The sequence below is a fragment of the Coloeus monedula genome, assembly GCF_965178545.1.
Source record: "Coloeus monedula genome assembly, chromosome: 40".
NCBI lineage: Eukaryota > Metazoa > Chordata > Aves > Passeriformes > Corvidae > Coloeus > Coloeus monedula.
Genome location: NC_138820.1, coordinates 522029 through 535840, shown reverse-complemented (window position 1 = coordinate 535840; position 13812 = coordinate 522029). Strand labels below are relative to the sequence as shown.

The following is a 13812-nucleotide window of genomic DNA, read 5'->3' as shown; positions in this document are numbered from 1 at the left end:
GAGTTGAGGTGACAGAGTTGAGGTGACACCAAGAGCAGGTGACAGAGTTGGGGTGACAGAGTTGCCGTGACAGCCGCGGTGCCACCAAAGCCGACACCAACAGCTGGGCCTGCCCCCACCATCGCCTCATGAACCCCCTGCAGATACCAACCCTGAAAAACCCCAAAATGCCCTTTTCTCACCCCAAACCCCCCCCCCGCCACCCTAAAACTGCCCCGTGTGACCCTGGAATGTTTTTTTTGGGCAGAACAACCCCAAGATCAAAGACATCCTGGGCAAGTCCAAGGGGCAACCCAAGAAGCGGCTGACGCACGTCTACGACCTGTGCAAGGGCAAGAACATCTGCGAGGGTGGCGAGGAGATGGACCACAAGTTCGGCGTGGAGCAGCCCGAGGGCGACGAGGACCTCACCAAGGAGAAGGTGGCCACCCCAAAATCCTCCTTTTTGGCCCCAAATTCCTCTTCGTGGCCCCAAAATTCCTCTTCGTGGCCCCAAAATTCCTCTTCGTGGCCCCAAAATTCCTCTTCGTTGCCCCAAAATTCCTCTTCGTTGCCCCAAAATTCCTCTTCGTGGCCCCAAAATTCCTCTTCGTGGCCCCAAAATTCCTCTTCGTTGCCCCAAAATTCCTCTTCGTTGCCCCAAAATTCCTCTTCGTGGCCCCAAAATTCCTCTTCGTTGCCCCAAAATTCCTCTTCATTGCCCCAAAATTCCTCTTCGTGGCCCCAAAATTCCTCTTCGTGGCCCCAAAATTCCTCTTCGTGGCCCCAAAATTCCTCTTCGTTGCCCCAAAATTCCTCTTCGTTGCCCCAAAATTCCTCTTCGTTGCCCCAAAATTCCTCTTCGTTGCCCCAAAATTCCTCTTTGTGGCCCCAAAATCCTCCTTTTTGTGGCCCCAAAATCCTCCTTTTTGTGGCCCCAAAATCCTCCTTTTTGTGGCCCCAAAATCCTCCTTTTTGTGGCCCCAAAATTCCTCCTTTTTGTGGCCCCAAAATTCCTCCTTTTTGTGGCCCCAAAATTCCTCCTTTTTGTGGCCCCAAAATTCCTCCTTTTTGTGGCCCCAAAATTCCTCCTTTTTGTGGCCCCAAAATTCCTCCTTTTTGGCCCCAAAATTCCTCCTTTTTGGCCCCAAAATTCCTCCTTTTTGTGGCCCCAAATTCCTCCTTTTTGTGGCCCCAAATTCCTCCTTTTTGTGGCCCCAAATTCCTCCTTTTTGTGGCCCCAAAATCCTCCTTTTTGTGGCCCCAAAATTCCTCCTTAGTGGCCCCAAAATTCCTCCTTAGTGGCCCCAAATTCCTCCTTTTTGTGGCCCCAAAATTCCTCCTTTTTGTGGTCCCAAATTCCTCCTTTGTGGTCCCAAATTCCTCCTTTTTGGCCCCAAAATGCTCCTTAGTGGCCCCAAATTCCTCTTTGTTGTCCCAAAATTCCTCCTTTGTTGTCCCAAAATTCCTCTTTGTTGCCCCAAAATTCCTCTTTGTTGCCCCAAAATTCCTCCTTTTTGTGGCCCCCAAATTCCTCCTTTTTGTGGCCCCAAATTCCTCCTTTTTGGCCCCAAAATGCTCCTTAGTGGCCCCAAATTCCTCTTTGTTGCCTCAAAATTCCTCCTTTGTTGTCCCAAAATTCCTCTTTGTTGCCCCAAAATTCCTCTTTGTTGCCCCAAAATTCCTCCTTTTTGTGACCCCCAAATTCCTCCTTTTTGGCCCCAAAATTCCTCTTCGTTGCCCCAAAATTCCTCTTCGTTGCCCCAAAATTCCTCCTTTTTGTGGCCCCAAAATTCCTCCTTTTTGTGGCCCCAAAATTCCTCCTTTTTGTGGCCCCAAATTCCTCCTTTTTGTGGCCCCAAAATTCCTCCTTTTTGTGGCCCCAAAATTCCTCCTTTGTGGCCCCAAAATTCCTCCTTTGTGGCCCCAAATTCCTCCTTTGTGGCCCCAAAATGCTCCTTAGTGGCCCCAAAATGCTCCTTAGTGGCCCCAAATTCCTCTTTGTTGCCTCAAAGTTCCTCCTTCGTTGCTCCAAAATTCCTCCTCTTCGTTGCCCCAAAATTCCTCCTTTTTGTGGCCCCAAAATTCCTCCTTTTTGTGGCCCCAAATTCCTCCTTTTTGTGGCCCCAAAATTCCTCCTTTTTGTGGCCCCAAAATTCCTCCTTAGTGGCCCCCAAATTCCTCCTTAGTGGCCCCCAAATTCCTCCTTTTTGTGGCCCCAAATTCCTTCTTTTTGTGGCCCCAAGTTCCTCCTTTTTGGCCCCAAAATTCCTCTTCGTTGCCCCAAAATTCCTCCTTAGTGGCCCCAAATTCCTCCTTTTTGTGGCCCCAAATTCCTCCTTTTTGTGGCCCCAAATTCCTCCTTTTTGTGGCCCCAAAATTCCTCCTTTTTGGCCCCAAAATTCCTCTTCGTTGCCCCAAAATTCCTCTTCGTTGCCCCAAAATTCCTCTTCGTGGCCCCCAAATTCCTCCTTTGTGGCCCCCAAATTCCTCCTTTGTGGCCCCCAAATTCCTCCTTTGTGGCCCCCAAATTCCTCCTTTTTGTGGCCCCAAAATTCCTCCTTTGTGGCCCCAAAATTCCTCCTTTTTGGCCCCAAAATTTCTCCTTTTTGTGGTCCCAAATTCCTCCTTTGTGGTCCCAAATTCCTCCTTTGTGTGGTCCCAAATTCCTCCTTTGTGTGGCCCCAAATTCCTCCTTTTTGTGGCCCCAAATTCCTCCTTTTTGTGGCCCCAAAATTCCTCTTCGTTGCCCCAAAATTCCTCTTCGTTGCCCCAAAATTCCTCTTCGTTGCCCCAAAATTCCTCTTTGTGGCCCCAAAATCCTCTGTTTTGGCCCCAAATTCTTTTTTGTGGCCCCAAAATTCCTCCTTAGTGGCCCCAAAATTCCTCCTCAGTGGCCCCAAAATTCCTCTCAGTGGCCCCAAATTCCTCTTTGTGGCCCCAAAATTCCTCTTCGTTGCCCCAAAATTCTTCTTAGTGGCCCCAAAATCCTCCGTAGTGGTCCCGAATTTCTGCTTTGTGGCCCCAGAATTCCTCTTTGTGGCCCCATTAATGACCCCATTAACGCCCCCATCACCCCAGAAGGGCCCCTTTCGCCACTTTAAACCCCATGTGACCCCATAAATGCCCATTTTTCACCCTTTTTTCCCATTTTCCCCCCATTTTCCCCCGTTCCAGGGCCACGGCGGCTGCGGGCGCTCCCAGCCCCTGTTCTTACCCCGTTAATGACCCTTTTAACCCCAGTGTGACCTCATAAATGCCCCTTTTCCCCCCCTTTTTCATCCATTTTTCCCCCATTTTCCCCATTTTCCCCCGTTCCAGGGCCACGGCGGCTGCGGGCACTCCCAGCCCCTGTTTTTACCCCATTAATGACATTTTTTGCCCATTTTTCACCCTTTTAACCCCTGTGTGACCCCATAAATGCCCCTTTTCCCCCCCTTTTTCACCCTTTTCCCCCCTTTTTCCCCCATTTCAGGGCCACGGCGGCTGTGGGCGTTACCAGCCCCTGTTCTTACCCCATTAATGACCCTTTTACCCCATTAATGCCCATTTTTCACCCATTTTTCACCCTTTTTTCCCCTTTTTCCCCCATTCCAGGGCCACGGCGGCTGCGGGTGCTCCCAGCCCCTGTTCTTACCCCATTAATGCCCATTTTTCACCCATTTTTCACCCTTTTTTCCCCTTTTTCCCCCATTCCAGGGCCACGGCGGCTGCGGGTGCTCCCAGCCCCTGTTCTTACCCCATTAATGCCCATTTTTCACCCTTTTTTCCCATTTTTCCCCCTTTTTCCCCCGTTCCAGGGCCACGGTGGCTGCGGGCGCTCCCAGCCCCTGTTCTTACCCCATTAATGACCTCATCACCCCATTAATGCCCATTTTTCACCCTTTTTTCCCATTTTCCCCTCATTTTCCCCCATTCCAGGGCCACGGCGGCTGCGGGCGTTTCCAGCCCCTGTTCTTACCCCATTAATGCCCATTTTTCACCCTTTTTTCCCATTTTTCCCCCCATTTTCCCCCATTCCAGGGCCACGGCGGCTGCGGGTGTTACCAGCCCCTGTTCTTACCCCATTAATGACCCTTTTACCCCATTAATGCCCATTTTTCACCCTTTTTTCACCCTTTTTTCCCCTTTTTCCCCCGTTCCAGGGCCACGGCGGCTGCGGGCGTTACCAGCCCCTGTTCTTACCCCATTAATGCCCATTTTTCACCCATTTTTCACCCTTTTTCCCCCCTTTTTCCCCCGTTCCAGGGCCACAGCGGCTGCGGGCGTTACCAGCCCCTGTTCTTACCCCATTAATGACCCTTTTACCCCATTAATGCCCATTTTTCACCCATTTTTCACCCTTTTCCCCCCCTTTTTCCCCCATTCCAGGGCCACGGCGGCTGCGGGCGCTCCCAGCCCCTGTTCTTACCCCATTAATGACCCCATCACCCCATAAATGACCCTTTTAACCCCTGTGTGACCCCATAAATGCCCCTTTTCCCCCCCTTTTTCACCCTTTTCCCCCCTTTTTCCCCCGTTCCAGGGCCACGGCGGCTGCGGGCGTTACCAGCCCCTGTTCTTACCCCATTAATGACCCTTTTACCCCATAAATGCCCATTTTTCACCCATTTTTCACCCTTTTTCCCCCCTTTTTCCCCCGTTCCAGGGCCACGGCGGCTGCGGGCGTTACCAGCCCCTGTTCTTACCCCATTAATGACCCTTTTACCCCATAAATGCCCATTTTTCACCCATTTTTCACCCATTTTTCCCCTTTTTCCCCCGTTCCAGGGCCACGGCGGCTGCGGGCGTTACCAGCCCCTGTTCTTACCCCATTAATGACCCTTTTAACCCCCGTGTGACCTCATAAATGCCCCTTTTCCCCCCCTTTTTCACCCTTTTCCCCCCTTTTTCCCCCGTTCCAGGGCCACGGCGGTTGCGGGTGCTACCAGCCCCTGTTCTTACCCCATTAATGCCCATTTTTCACCCTTTTTTCCATTTTCCCCCCATTTTCCCCCATTTCTGGGCCACGGCGGCTGCGGGCACTGCCAGCCCCTGTTCTTACCCCGTTAATGCTGATTTTTCACCCTTTTTTCACCCTTTTTTCCCCTTTTTCCCCCGTTCCAGGGCCACGGCGGCTGTGGGCGTTACCAGCCCCTGTTCTTACCCCATTAATGACCCTTTTACCCCATTAATGCCCATTTTCCCCCCCTTTTTCACCCTTTTCCCCCCTTTTTCCCCCATTCCAGGGCCACGGCGGCTGCGGGCGTTACCAGCCCCTGTTCTTACCCCATTAATGACCCTTTTACCCCATAAATGCCCATTTTTCACCCTTTTTTCACCCTTTTTTCCCCTTTTTCCCCCGTTTCAGGGCCACGGCAGCTGCGGGCGCTCCCAGCCCCTGTTCTTACCCCATTAATGACCCCATCACCCCATTAATGCCCATTTTTCACCCTTTTTTCACCCTTTTTCCCCCCTTTTTCCCCCGTTCCAGGGCCACGGCGGCTGCGGGCGTTACCAGCCCCTGTTCTTACCCCATAAATGCCCATTTTTCACCCTTTTTTCCCATTTTTCCCCTTTTTCCCCCGTTCCAGGGCCACGGCGGCTGCGGGCGTTACCAGCCGCGCATCCGGCGCTCGGGGCTGGAGCTCTACGCCGAGTGGAAGCACGTGAACGAGGACTCGCAGGAGAAGAAGATCCTGCTGAGCCCCGAGCGCGTGCACGAGATCTTCAAGCGCATCTCGGACGAGGAGTGCTTCGTGCTGGGCATGGACCCCAAATTCGCCCGGCCCGAGTGGATGGTGTGCACCGTGCTGCCCGTGCCACCGCTGTCCGTGCGCCCGGCCGTGGTCATGCAGGGCTCTGCTCGCAACCAGGTGCGGATTTGGGGTGATTTGTGGGGTTTTGGGGTTCCTGGAGAGGTTTTGGGGTGATTTGTGGTGATTTGGGGTGATATTTCTGGGGGGTTTTGGGGTGTCTGGGGCACCGTGCTGCCCGTGCCACCGCTGTCCGTGCGCCCGGCCGTGGTCATGCAGGGCTCTGCTCGCAACCAGGTGTGGATTTGGGGTGATTTGTGGGGTTTTGGGGTTCCTGGAGAGGTTTTGGGGTGATTTTGGGGTGATTTGGGGGGTTTGGGGTGATTTGGTGTCTCTGGGGCACCGTGCTGCCCGTGCCACCGCTGTCCGTGCGCCCGGCCGTGGTCATGCAGGGCTCTGCTCGCAACCAGGTGTGGTTTTGGGGTGAATTTGTGGGATTTTGGGGTTCCTGGAGAGGTTTTGGGGTGAATTTTTTGGGTTTTGGGGGGAATTTCTGGGGTTTTGGGGTGATTTGGGGTGATATTTCTGGGGGGTTTTGGGGTGTCTGGGGCACCGTGCTGCCCGTGCCACCGCTGTCCGTGCGCCCGGCCGTCGTCATGCAGGGCTCTGCTCGCAACCAGGTGCGGTTTTGGGGTGATTTTCAGGGATTTTGGGGTGATTTGTGGGGTTTTGGGGTGATTTGTGGTGATTTGGGGTGATATTTTGGGGTGATTTGGGGTCTCTGGGGCACCGTGCTGCCCGTGCCACCGCTGTCCGTGCGCCCGGCTGTGGTCATGCAGGGCTCTGCTCGCAACCAGGTGCGGATTTGGGGGGAATTTCTGGGGTTTTGGGGTGATTTGTGGAGTTTTGGGGTTCCTGGAGAGGTTTTGGGGGAAATTTGTGGGGTTTTGGGGTTCCTGGAGCAGTTTTAGGATCAATTTGTGGAGTGTTGGGGTTCCTGGACAGGTTTTGGGGTGATTTTGGGAGTGTTTGGGGGGTTTTTGGTGTCTCTGGGGCACCGTGCTGCCCGTGCCACCGCTGTCCGTGCGCCCGGCCGTCGTCATGCAGGGCTCTGCTCGCAACCAGGTGCGGATTTGGGGTGAATTTGTGGGATTTTGGGGTTCCTGGAGAGGTTTTGGGGTGAATTTTTTGGTTTTTTTGGGGTGAATTTGTTGGGTTTTGGGGTGACTTTGGGAGTGTTTGGGGGGTTTTTGGGGTCTCTGGGCACCATGCTGCCCGTGCCACTGCTGTCCGTGCGCCCGGCCGTGGTCATGCAGGGCTCTGCTCGCAACCAGGTGCGGTTTTGGGGTGATTTTCAGGGATTTTGGGGTGATTTGTTGGGTTTTGGGGTGATTTGTTGGGTTTTGGGGTGATTTTGGGAGTGTTTGGGGTGATTTGGTGTCTCTGGGGCACCGTGCTGCCCGTGCCACCGCTGTCCGTGCGCCCGGCCGTGGTCATGCAGGGCTCTGCTCGCAACCAGGTGCGGATTTGGGGTGAATTTCAGGGATTTTGGGGTGATTTGTGGGGTTTTGGGGTGATTTTGGGAGTGATTTGGGGGGGTTTGGGGTGATTTGGTGTCTCTGGGGCACCGTGCTGCCCGTGCCACCGCTGTCCGTGTGCCCGGCCGTGGTCATGCAGGGCTCTGCTCGCAACCAGGTGCGGATTTGGGATGAATTTGTGGGATTTTGGGGTTCCTGGAGAGGTTTTGGGATGAATTTGTGGGGTTTTGGGGTGATTTGTGGTGATTTGGGGTGATATTTTGGGGTGTTTTGGTGTCTCTGGGGCACCGTGCTGCCCGTGCCACCGCTGTCCGTGCGCCCGGCCGTGGTCATGCAGGGCTCTGCTCGCAACCAGGTGCGGTTTTGGGGTGTTTTTCAGGGATTTTGGGGTGATTTGTGGAGTTTTGGGGTTCCTGGACAGGTTTTGGGATGAATTTGTGGGGTTTTGGGGTGATTTGTGGTGATTTGGGGTGATATTTTGGGGTGATCTGGGGTCTCTGGGGCACCGTGCTGCCCGTGCCACCGCTGTCCGTGTGCCCGGCCGTGGTCATGCAGGGCTCTGCTCGCAACCAGGTGCGGTTTTGGGGGGAATTTGGGAGGTTTTGGGGTTCCTGGAGAGGTTTTGGGGTGAATTTTTTTGGGTTTTAGGGGGAATTTCTGGGGTTTTGGGGTGATTTGGGGTGATATTTCTGGGGGATTTTGGGGTGTCTGGGGCACCGTGCTGCCCGTGCCACCGCTGTCCGTGCGCCCGGCCGTCGTCATGCAGGGCTCTGCTCGCAACCAGGTGTGGTTTTGGGGTGAATTTGGGAGGTTTTGGGGTTCCTGGAGCAGTTTTGGGATGAATTTTTGGAGTTTTGGGGTTCCTGGAGAGGGTTTGGGGTGATTTTGGGAGTGTTCAGGGCTGGTTTTGGGTTGATTTTGGGGCGTTTTGGGGTCTCTGGAGACGTTTTGGGATGAATTTGTGGTGTTTTGGAGTCCCTAGATAAGTTTTGGAATGATATTGGGAGTGCTTGGGGGAGTTTTAGGATGAATTTGGGGGGTTTTGGGGTGAATTTGTGGGGTTTTGGCATCCTTGGAGCAGTTTTGGGATGAATTTGTGGGGTTTTGGGGTCCCAGGTGGGGTTTTGGGGTGAGTTTGTGGGGTTCTGTGGTCCCCGAAGAGATTTTGGAATGATTTTGGGAGTGTTTGGAGGAGTTTTGGGTGATTTTTGGGTCCCTGGAGTGGTTTTGGGATGAATTTGTGGGGTTTTGGGGTCCCTGGAGAGGTTTTAGGATGAATTTGTGGAGATTTGGCGTTCCTGGCAAGGTTTTCGGATGAATTTGTGGGGTTTGAGGTTTCCTGGCGAGGTTTTGGGGTGAATTTGTGGGGTTTTGGGGTTTTCTGGAGAGGTTTTGGGGTGTTTTGGTATCCCTGGAGCAGTTTTGGGATGAATTTGTCTGGTTTTGGCATCCCTGGAGAGGTTTTAGGTTCCTGAAGAGGTTTTGGGGTAAATTTGTGGGGTTTTAGGTTTCCTGGTGAGGTTTTGGGGTAAATTTGTGGGGTTTTGGTGTCCCTGGAGAGGTTTTGGGATGAATTTGTGGAGATTTGGTGTCCCTGGAGAGGTTTTAGGTTCCTGGTGAGGTTTTGGGGTAAATTTGTGGGGTTTTAGGTTTCCTGGTGAGGTTTTGGGGTAAATTTGTGGGGTTTTGGTGTCCCTGGAGAGGTTTTGGGATGAATTTGTGGAGATTTGGTGTCCCTGGAGAGGTTTTAGGTTCCTGGTGAGGTTTTGGGGTAAATTTGTGGGGTTTTAGGTTTCCTGGTGAGGTTTTGGGGTAAATTTGTGGGGTTTTGGCGTCCCTGGAGAGGTTTTGGGATGAATTTGTGGAGATTTGGTGTCCCTGGAGAGGTTTTAGGTTCCTGGCGAGGTTTTGGGGTAAATTTGTGGGGTTTTAGGTTTCCTGGTGAGGTTTTGGGGTAAATTTGTGGGGTTTTGGCGTCCCTGGAGAGGCTTTGGGATGAATTTGTGGAGATTTGGCGTCCCTGGCAAGGTTTTGGGATGAATTTATGGGGTTTGAGGTTTCCTGGCGAGGTTTTGGGGTAAATTTGTGGTGGTTTGGGGTCTCTGCAGCGGTTTTGGGCTGATTTGGGGCTGTTTTGGGGTCTCTGGACCCTCGTACTCCCCACGTACCCAGCCCTGATCCCTCAGCGCTCATCCCACACCCGAGGGAACTTTCCCCTTTCCCACGGCACCTCTTGGGACCCCGCTGCCTTTTGGGGTCTCCCCCTTCCTGTGCTCCCCAATCCCCTTTCCCCATCACCCCAAACCCCTTTTGGGGTCTCCCCATTGCTTTTCCCACCCCAAACCCCTTTTAGGGTCCCCTTTTACCATCAGCCCCAACCCCTTTTAGGGTCTCCCCATCTCCTTGTGCTCCCCAATCCCCTTTGCCCATCACCCCAAACCCCTTTTGGGGTCCCCTTTCACCATCACCCCAAACCCCTTTTAGGGTCCCCTTTTACCATCACCCAAACCCCTTTTGGGGTCTCCCATTGCTTTTCCCACCCCAAACCCCTTTTAGGATCTCCCCTGTCCTTGTGCTCCCCAATCCCCTTTCCCCATCACCCCAAACCCCTTTTAGGGTCTCTTTTCCCCATCACCCCAAACCCCTTTTGGGATCTCCCCATTACTTCTTCCACCCCAAACCCCTTTTAGGGTCTCCCCATTGCTTTTCCCACCCCAAACCCCTTTTAGGGTCCCCTTTCACCATCAGCCCCACCCCCTTTTAGGGTCTCCTTTTCCCATCACCCCAAACCCCTTTTAGGATCTCCCCATGACTTTCCCTACCCCAAACCCCTTTTAGGATCTCCCCATTACTTCTCCCACCCCAAACCCCTTTTAGGATCTCCCCATTACTTCTCCCACCCCAAACCCCTTTTAGGATCTCCCCATTGCTTTTTCCATCACCCCAAACCCCTTTTAGGATCTCCCCATTACTTCTCCCACCCCAAACCCCTTTTAGGATCTCCCCATTGCTTTCCCCATCACCCCAAACCCCTTTTAGGATCTCCCCATTGCTTTCCCCATCACCCCAAACCCCTTTTAGGATCTCCCCATTACTTCTCCCACCCCAAACCCCTTTTAGGATCTCCCCATTACTTCTCCCACCCCAAACCCCTTTTAGGATCTCCCCATTGCTTTTTCCATCACCCCAAACCCCTTTTAGGATCTCCCCATTGCTTTTTCCATCACCCCAAACCCCTTTTAGGATCTCCCCATGACTTTCCCCACCCCAAACCCCTTTTAGGATCTTCCCATTGCTTTTTCCATCACCCCAAACCCCTTTTAGGATCTCCCCATGACTTCTCCCACCCCAAACCCCTTTTAGGATCTCCCCATGACTTCTCCCACCCCAAACCCCTTTTAGGATCTCCCCATGACTTCTCCCACCCCAAACCCCTTTTAGGATCTCCCCATGACTTTCCCCACCCCAAACCCCTTTTAGGATCTCCCCATTGCTTTTTCCATCACCCCAAACCCCTTTTAGGATCTCCCCATTACTTCTCCCACCCCAAACCCCTTTTAGGATCTCCCCATTGCTTTCCCCATCACCCCAAACCCCTTTTAGGATCTCCCCATTGCTTTCCCCATCACCCCAAACCCCTTTTAGGATCTCCCCATTGCTTTTTCCATCACCCCAAACCCCTTTTAGGATCTCCCCATTGCTTTTTCCATCACCCCAAACCCCTTTTAGGATCTCCCCATTGCTTTTTCCATCACCCCAAACCCCTTTTAGGATCTCCCCATGACTTTCCCCACCCCAAACCCCTTTTAGGATCTCCCCATGACTTTCCCCACCCCAAACCCCTTTTAGGATCTCCCCATTGCTTTCCCCATCACCCCAAACCCCTTTTAGGATCTCCCCATGACTTTCCCCACCCCAAACCCACCTCCCCCTTTTCCCACAACACTTCCACCTCTCCCTGCCCCCCACCCATAAAAACTTTGGGGTCCCCCCATGGATTTTGGGGTGCTCTTTTTAGGATGACCTCACTCACAAGCTGGCCGACATCGTCAAGATCAACAACCAACTGCGGCGCAACGAGCAGAACGGGGCGGCCGCGCACGTCATCGCCGAGGACGTCAAACTGCTGCAGTTCCACGTGGCCACCATGGTGGACAACGAGTTGCCCGGCTTGCCCAGGGTACACGGGAGAGGGTTTGGGGGGTCAACGAGGGGTCAAGGAGAGGGTTTGGGGGGTCAGAGAGGGGGTTTGGGGGTGATAGAGGGGTCACGGAGGGGGTTTGGGGGGTCAAAGAGGGGTCTCAGAGGCATTTTGAGGGTCTCAGAGGGGGTTTGGGGGATCAAAGAGGGGGTTTGGGGGTCATAGAGGGGTCAAAGAGGGGGTTTGGGGGGTCAAGGAGGGGTTTCAGAGGGGTTTGGGGGGTCAAAGAGGGGGTTTGGGGGTCATAGAGGGGTTGTAGAGGGGTTTGGGGAGTCAAAGAGGGAGTTTGGGGGGTCAAAGAGGGGGTTTGGGGGGTCTCAGAGGGGTTTGGGGGGTCTCAGAGGGGTCTCAGAGGGGTTTGGGGGGTCAGAGAGGGGTCAAAGAGGGGTTTGGGGGGTCAAAGAGGGGGTTTGGGGGTGATAGAGGGGGTTTGGGGGGTCTCAGAGGGGTCTCAGAGGGGTTTGGGGGGTCAAGGAGGGGGTTTGGGGGTGATAGAGGGGTCAAAGAGGGAGTTTGGGGGGTCAAGGAGGGGGTTTGGGGGTGATAGAGGGGTCTCAGAGGGGTTTGGGGGGTCAGAGAGGGGGTTTGGGGGTGATAGAGGGGTCAAGGAGGGGGTTTGGGGGGTCAAAGAGGGGTCTCAGAGGCATTTTGAGGGTCTCAGAGGGGGTTTGGGGGTCATAGAGGGGTCAAAGAGGGGGTTTGGGGGGTCAAGGAGGGGTTTCAGAGGGGTTTGGGGAGTCAAAGAGGGAGTTTGGGGGGTCAAAGAGGGGGTTTGGGGGTGATAGAGGGGGTTTGGGGGGTCTCAGAGGGGTTTGGGGGGTCTCAGAGGGGTCTCAGAGGGGTTTGGGGGGTCAGAGAGGGGTCAAAGAGGGGGTTTGGGGGGTCAAAGAGGGGGTTTGGGGGGTCAAAGAGAGGGTTTGGGGGTGATAGAGGGGTCAAAGAGGGGTTTGGGGGGTCAAGGAGGGGGTTTGGGGGGTCAAAGAGGGGTCTCAGAGGCATTTTGAGGGTCTCAGAGGGGGTTTGGGGGGTCAAGGAGGGGTTTCAGAGGGGTTTGGGGAGTCAAAGAGGGAGTTTGGGGGGTCAAAGAGGGGTCTCAGAGGCATTTTGAGGGTCTCAGAGGGGTTTGGGGGATCAAAGAGGGGGTTTGGGGGTCATAGAGGGGTCAAAGAGGGGGTTTGGGGGGTCAAGGAGGGGGTTTGGGGTCATAGAGGGGTCACAGAGGGGTTTGGGGGGTCAAGGAGGGGGTTTGGGGCTCACAGAGGGGTCTCAGAGGGGTTTTGGGGTCTCAGAGGAGTTTTGGGGGCTCACAGAGGGGTCTCAGATGGATTTTGGGGGGTCTCAGCTGGGTTTTGGGGGGTCTCAGCTGGGTTTTGGGGGGTCTCAGCTGGGTTTTGGGGTCTCAGAGGAGTTTTGGGGGCTCACAGAGTGGTCTCAGCTGGGTTTTGGGGAGTCTCAGCTGGGTTTTGGGGTCTCAGCTGGCTTTTGGGGGGTCTCAGCTGGGTTTTGAGGTCTCAGAGGAGTTTTGGGGGCTCACAGAGTGGTCTCCAAGTGCTTTTTATGCATCCCAAACCCCCTGAACCCCCCCCAAATTCCCGCAGCATTCGCGGCCGTTCCCGGTGTGGGGTCGGGTGGGATCCGGACGCGTCCTCCCCCCGTCCCAAACCTCAGGAACGTTTTTAGGGTTTCCAACCCCTCCTGTCCCCCAAATTTCTGCTCCCCCCAGGCCATGCAGAAGTCGGGGCGTCCCCTGAAGTCCCTGAAGCAGCGGCTGAAGGGCAAAGAGGGTCGGGTTCGGGGCAACCTCATGGGCAAACGCGTGGATTTCTCCGCCCGCACCGTCATCACCCCCGACCCCAACCTGGCCATCGACCAGGTGGGCGTTCCCCGCTCCATCGCCGCCAACATGACCTTCGCCGAGATCGTCACCCCCTTCAACATCGACAGGTGGGGTTTGGGGGTGTTTATAGGGGATTTATGGGGGCTTGGGGTGGATTTATGGGATTTAGGATGGATTTATGGGGTGGTTTGGGTGATTTGTGGGGTTTTGGGAGAGCGTTTCCCTCTCCATCGCCGCCCAATGTGACCTTCGCCGAGATTGTCACCCCCTTCAACATCGACAGGTGGGCGTTTATGGGGTTTTGGGATGGATTTATGGGGTTTTAAGTTGGATTTATGGGATTTAGGATGGATTTATGGGGTTTTAGGATGGATTTATGGGGTGGTTTGGGTGATTTGTGGGGTTTTGGGAGAGCGTTCCCCACTCCATCGCCGCCAACATGACCTTCGCCGAGATCGACATCGACAGGTGGGCGTTTATGGGGTTTTGGGATGGGTTTATGGGGTTTTGGGATGGATTTAT

The 13812-nt window shown here is 54.2% G+C and overlaps 1 protein-coding gene across 3 annotated transcripts in view; it reads left to right on the top strand.

The window, feature by feature from the left end:
* The window catches only part of POLR2A (RNA polymerase II subunit A), a 71876-nt gene that overhangs the window by 8316 nt on the left and 49748 nt on the right, over positions 1 to 13812 (top strand). For 2 of the 3 annotated variants that reach the window (XM_082300490.1, XM_082300492.1), the window contains exons 4-7: positions 248 to 421; positions 5553 to 5834; positions 11271 to 11432; positions 13177 to 13397. In XM_082300490.1, coding sequence (XP_082156616.1) covers positions 248 to 421; positions 5553 to 5834; positions 11271 to 11432; positions 13177 to 13397 — 839 coding nt within the window. Of the gene's footprint in view, positions 1 to 247; positions 422 to 5552; positions 5835 to 7795; positions 7826 to 11270; positions 11433 to 13176; positions 13398 to 13812 lie in introns of those variants that run through there. The other variant, XM_082300491.1, reaches the window with a different exon arrangement.